The sequence below is a fragment of the Capsicum annuum genome, chromosome 4 (assembly GCF_002878395.1).
Source record: "Capsicum annuum cultivar UCD-10X-F1 chromosome 4, UCD10Xv1.1, whole genome shotgun sequence".
Taxonomy (NCBI): Eukaryota; Viridiplantae; Streptophyta; class Magnoliopsida; order Solanales; family Solanaceae; genus Capsicum; species Capsicum annuum.
Window position 1 is genome coordinate 200,204,558 of NC_061114.1, and position 6,000 is coordinate 200,210,557.

The window sequence follows — 6,000 nt, forward strand, 5'->3', positions numbered from 1 at the left end:
TATATTATTTAAAAATTACACAAAAAATATTATAGATTACAATATTAACAACTTAAAATATCTAAAAACATATTAAAAGTATGATTGATTATCTAAATTCAATTTGTGTCACGAAAGTTGCGATAAAAAAACATATATTGAGCTCATGCTAGATCCCGGATGAATCTTAGGATGTATATGCAATCCGTCTTTTTTTTTTTTTTTAACTTTTGTTTAAATATATCAAAATTGAAAAATACAAGTTCTAATACATTACATCAAATAGTGTATAAAGAATAATGTTAGCATAAATAATACCAATATTACTAATACAAGCATTATTAATGCAAACATTATTAATACATTCTATCAGCATTATTTTTGTAAACTCTAACAAACGACTCCACGTTTTAATGGAAGGAACATATACAAAAGTAAAATTCAATAAAATAACTACAGAAGTATGTTTTATCGTATTCTCAAAGTTAAATAATTTAAATTAATATAAAAGATGGTAACTTATAATTTTTTTTATATATAATTTTTGAAATACTTAAAATTTGAATTTAAAATATTAATTTAGTTTAACTTCAAAGAACAAGTTGACAAATAAAAAAGAAGGAGAAAGTGAAAGCAAATGATGTTTATGACGGCTTAGTATGGAAATACAATGTGGGTTATTAATTGCAATCCACATGTGATGTAATATGCAATGACTAGACAACCCTTTATCTTTTTCAACAATTATTCTCTATTTTATACAACAAATGTCAAGTCTTATTTATCAATTTTAATCTCAAATTTTCTACTTAATGTAGCAAATATCAATCATATGATTAAAGATATAAACTTCTAAATGCATCGAATTTTGATGTTTATATGAGTAAGTTATACATAATTATCTTGTAAGACTTGATTCCTTCAAAAATACTACTAAGTAGTTAATATGTTTTATGTATTTATATTTTATAATTCATAATTCGAATTAATATCAATTTAACTATTCATAGTAAAAATATCTACTAAACAGTTAATATGTTTTGTGTATTTATATTTTATAATTCATAATTCGAATTAATATCAATTTAACTTACTATACATAGTAAAAATATCTTTAACGTTGGGTCATATCTAGTGCTGACATAAGTACAAGAACCCTCTAGTAAACTGGAGAAGCAGCTGGTATTGTTGCTAAAATATCCTTCTCCCACGTACACAAAAGGCCCGCCTTTGATTTTGTCCTGGTTGTACGTATCTCGCGTAGAGTTACTTTGTTTATGAAACTGAAGTTAACTACTAATTACTAGTTACTACTCCATTTAGGCTAAATTAACTAAAGATTATAATAAAAATCTCAAACAAATCTCTTTTAAATAAAATAATCATTCTATCAGTCTCTTATTACTGATATTTCTGTGCTTACTTTTTTTTTCAACAACAAAAGTGGCTTAATTCGCTTGCGTGCACACTGCACCACAATTCTGTTTCATTCAACACGTGCTACCTCTCCCAACACAAGCATCCATTGACTCTACCCGTCAAAACTTAAATGAGACAAAATCATCAGCATGTTTTGTCTTTAAACTATATCATGATCAACAGAATTTGCATCCACTTAATTGATCACTAGGTCATCATACCATTCATAAATCTTTGGTGCTTACTTTGAAAAGGTGACAAGTAATGTTATGTCTTTGGAAAGCAAGAAAACCTAAAAACACTCTATGACCCCACTCTGTGAAAATACATTGAGTATGTTGTTGTTTGACTTCTCATTTGCTTCTGAAAGATGGATAAAAGCAGATTGTTGAAGAACTAGCCAGGTGCTCAAAGCCAGAAGATGAACGCACAAAGAAGAAACGTTAATAGGAGTGAGTTTAGTCCAACCTGTAAACTTAAGGGGTGGTTTGTGCTTTTCGATATTTAACTCTTAAGAGACACGTCAAATCCATTCAGTTACCTAAAATACAGCCATAAATTTATTCAAGAAAACGCTCTACCCCAAAACTTAACTTGGATATCAAACCCTTTGTTCTCAGGTCTGTGTACCCAAAGTCATAAACATAATTGCATTTTACAAGACAGGGTAATACATAACCACAATATGGCAGGCAATCACACCAGGATGATGAGAGATACGGGCAACCAGTGGAGAATGAAGGACCAGAGCTATGTTTCTATTCCTCCATAATCTGTAGCAATATACTCCATGTATGAAACACTTCATATTCACTTCTCAAATGAAAGTGCAAGAATCTTCTGAAAAGTTCAACACTATCACGATGTTTTCTCAAGAATGATGCACCAATTTGATTTATCATAGAATCTATCAACGAGAATGGCGTTATCCAGACCAGACACCAACCTGTCGAAGAACGGAACATGTTGATTAGTGCAGCTCATTGTTACAAACTTGCAAACTTCTAATTTGGTGAACAGTCTTCACCTCAACTGCTCAAGGGCCTCCCACACCCAAACAGAAAAGGTGGGGAGGGGGGTATGTATGAAAGAAACTATAAAAGAACTTCAGAATAAATCAGAAACAAACACGTATAAGCCCAGGGATAATGAGAGAAAAAAAACTAAATTTTACTTATCAAGAGAAACTGATCAACTGGTAGCACAGGCTTTTTTGATTTGTTTCATTCAAACATCTATGTGCAGGGACTTTAGTATACAGGAAAGAACAGTAAAGTTGTCAATGTTACTTCCAATAAAGATGAAAGAGACTCCTACGCATTGCCTACAATGAGATAATCCAAACTCTAAAGCTCATTGCTCTTTTGAAGACGGTACAATTCCAAAAGCTCGCATGTGACCTGAATATCAATATGTTTTTACAGATTCAAACTCTATGACCATATTATTACCAGAAGGTTGATTGTACACTAAATTTCTACTCAAAGAAAGATACAAAGTGTTAAAAACCATCCTAGCCAAAGAAGACACAACAGAGCACTTATGAGAAATATAAAGAAAATTTGGTTTACTAAGTTACAAATTGGAAAAATTACTAACTGAGATAGGCACTTGTTAACATGACTTGACAGAATGACATCAGTCAAAAGGGATTAGAGATTATTTTTTCTCCTATTATATAAAATAAAAAGGAAATTACCTCTCAAGTTCACCTTCGCTAAAAACATGGTAATATCTATTATATACCACAGAACCCTTTTTATCATCTTTCTTTGCCAAACCACTAGCCAAGGCAACAGCTGAAGCCCCACTTACTTCAGCTCGATGATAAGGTAAGTGCCAGGGAACAAAAAATTCCTGCTGCTCTGCATAACCTTTTTCAGATCCAGTAGGCAAAGAATGACCTTCATCCAGTGAGGTTGGCTGCATAATTTCAGCTGATTTTAAATTGGAAGACTTTGCAGGTAGGCCTTTCAACTTCTCCGCAGCACCATTTTCCTCTGCTTCTGGGATGCTTTCTAGGGTACGAGGAGATGAAGGGTTGCGAACTCGAGGACTCCCTGGTCCTATCCATTCCTCTACATACCTTTGGTTAAGTGGGGTCCACTTTTCAATTAACGACCCGTCTTCTTGTTCCCTAGCCCAGACAGTAATTAAAACACACCCGCCCTTTTTAACAACACGGACAAGCTCCTCGACCGCTTTCCTCCTCCTATTTTCAGTACTTAGGTGATGCAACACAGCAATAGAAATTGCTGCATCGCCATAACCAGTTCTATATGGTAAGTTAACAGCATCTGCAACCAAAACTTCATGCTCTCTCTCTGCACATATATTAATAAGAGCAGCACTAATGTCACAACCAATGAAGAAACAATCAGGATTTAATCCTAAGTATTTCCCATTTCCACATCCAGCGTCTAAGACGAGAGAACCGGGAGACAATGAGCTCAAAAAAGCTGACACTTTGGGCCACTTTGCAAACCTAGTGGAACTGAAATGGGGAGCAATAGCATCATAAACACCATGGACATACTTCTTTTCAATTTCTGGAGTTGATTGAACATTTGAAGAACATTTTGCTCTCACAGACACAGGACGTAAAACAGGAGCCTCTCCTACAGATTCCAGTGTATGCAGACCAGAGGCGTAATCAATTCCAACTTCCTTCATTGTACTAAATCTTCTTGTGCTGAAAATATAACCAACTATACAAGTAGATTTAGTATATATTCCTTTGAAACAAAATGATCTTGCCGTTCCAACAACAACAAGCATCAGCTACCTGAATGGTATATGCCAAGAATCTGCTCAGACAACAAAGAAAAGCAATAGCAACTCAGGTTCACAACAAATTAACCAAGCAAGCAATCTTCCAATAGAAAAATGGAATATTTACCTCACTTCTCATGTAATCTTAATGTATTGAAGCTATTTTCTTATCTTTTCTAAATTTTCAGCCATACAAACCATTCTAACCCATCACATAATAACATTAACTCAAAAGGCCAATTGGATACACTAATTAGGATTAGCATTTGCCTTAATGAGGAATTTTGGGTAACAGTAAAACAACTTAAAAGCCTCTAGCAGAAATGCAAAGTAAGGCTGCATACAGTACATCCTTGTGGTGGGGCCTTTCCCAGAACCTGCTCATAGCGGAACCTTTAGTGCACTGGGCTGCCCAAATTAAAAAATGGTATTATCTAACAAATTCAAAAAAAAAAAAAAATCCCTTATAGTACATTAGGATGATTTAGTAGGTGTAGTAAAACTTAAGAACTAAGGGGCCGTTTGGTAGCTGGTTAGAGTAATGCACGTTTTAGTTATTCCACCTTCCATCCTGCATAAATAATACACAAATTACCCCATAACTTACAAAATCTATTAGTTATGCGGGTTTCTAAATTACAAACCAAACACTATATTAATTTTATAGATAAATAACTTACCTAATAAACAATTAGCAAACATTATATGCAGATTTGATACCTATTTAACTCAGGTCCAATCAGCTAGCAAACACCCCTAAGTATCAAGAACTAGAACTCCCAATACTATAATATTTCCCTTTTTCAATAAAGATGGTATCCGAGCTAGCTTGAGCAAACACAACAGATCCACCAAACAGCCTAAACAGCAGTAGTCCACAAGCACAGTGCCAATTAAACCCACATATGGAATTTACACCAAAATAGGAAATCGACATACAAAAACATTGTAATACAATTCAACAAGTCCCATTAACAGTTACAATTTATTGAAATTGAGATAAATATAAAGAGAAAAATACTAACAACTTACTGATCGATTTTCGTCAGAAGAAGAGTAAGTGGTAGTGGTAGTTCAATCTACTGGCGGGCCGAAAATTGCAAACTGGGCTTTACTCTCAATTGGAGTGCTATTTTTAGCATGCTGTTTTAATCTAATTACGGAAACCCTAATTTAATTGGTTTTATCCAAGAAATTTGGATTAAAAAAAGTGAAATTGTACATGTATGCTTAGAGGTCGAAGGCCGTGCAAAGCATGAGCCTAATATTTATTATTTTTTTATTTCAATTTATGTATCACAAATATAATTTAGATAATTATATTTTAAAAATATTTTAAGTTATTAATTGTCATAATTTATAATATTTTTATGTAATTTTCAAATAATACATGTTACTCTCCTTATTCAAATTTCTGTGATACTGATAGTTAATTATATTTTAAAAATAATTTAAATTTTTATTGAGATTTATAATACTCTTTTTTATCTCAATTTAAATGACACTGATATAATTTTGAGCGTTAACTAAATATTTTATATATTTCAAAAAATTTAAATCGTTAATTATTGAGATTTATAGTAAATTATTATAGAAATATATAACAAATTATTTTTTTAAAGATATTTTAAGTAGTTAACTATATTGTAATTATAATATTTTTTATGTAATTTTCAAATAATACATGAGAAACTCCCCTTGTTCAAACTTTTGTGGCACTTATAGTCAATTATATTTTTTATTATTCAAATTTAAGTGGCACTAATATAATTTCGACGGTCAACCAAATATATTATATCTCTTAAACTTTTTAAGTTGTTAATTATTGTG

General features: G+C 32.1%; 1 protein-coding gene across 3 annotated transcripts; it reads right to left on the bottom strand.

Moving 5' to 3' along the window:
- Positions 1 to 1,869: 1,869 nt before the first annotated feature.
- On the bottom strand, positions 1,870 to 5,428 carry LOC107867583 (tRNA (carboxymethyluridine(34)-5-O)-methyltransferase). Of its 3 annotated transcripts, none has more exons than XM_016713887.2 (3): positions 5,203 to 5,428; positions 3,098 to 4,205; positions 1,870 to 2,344 (listed from the first exon to the last, which is right to left on the bottom strand). In XM_016713887.2, the coding sequence occupies exons 2-3, from the start codon at positions 4,174 to 4,176 to the stop codon at positions 2,257 to 2,259; spliced, it is 1,167 nt and encodes a 388-aa protein (XP_016569373.2). In that variant the 5' UTR covers positions 4,177 to 4,205; positions 5,203 to 5,428; the 3' UTR covers positions 1,870 to 2,256. The 3 variants fall into 3 exon arrangements, with proteins under 3 accessions (XP_016569373.2, XP_047266401.1, XP_047266402.1); XM_047410445.1 differs by having other exon boundaries at positions 5,196 to 5,395; XM_047410446.1 differs by having other exon boundaries at positions 4,891 to 5,217.
- Between the last annotated feature and the right edge of the window lie 572 nt (positions 5,429 to 6,000).

What these genes read in the sequence shown, in the direction of transcription:
- LOC107867583 (XM_016713887.2), bottom strand. Translation starts at nt 4,176, where the DNA reads ATGCTTGTTGTTGTTGGAACGGCAAGATCATTTTGTTTCAAAGGAATA. An exon ending in AGCGAAGGTGAACTTGAGAG is followed by an intron (nt 2,345 to 3,097) that starts GTAATTTCCTTT and finishes GTTCTTCGACAG; the next exon opens with GTTGGTGTCTGGTCTGGATA.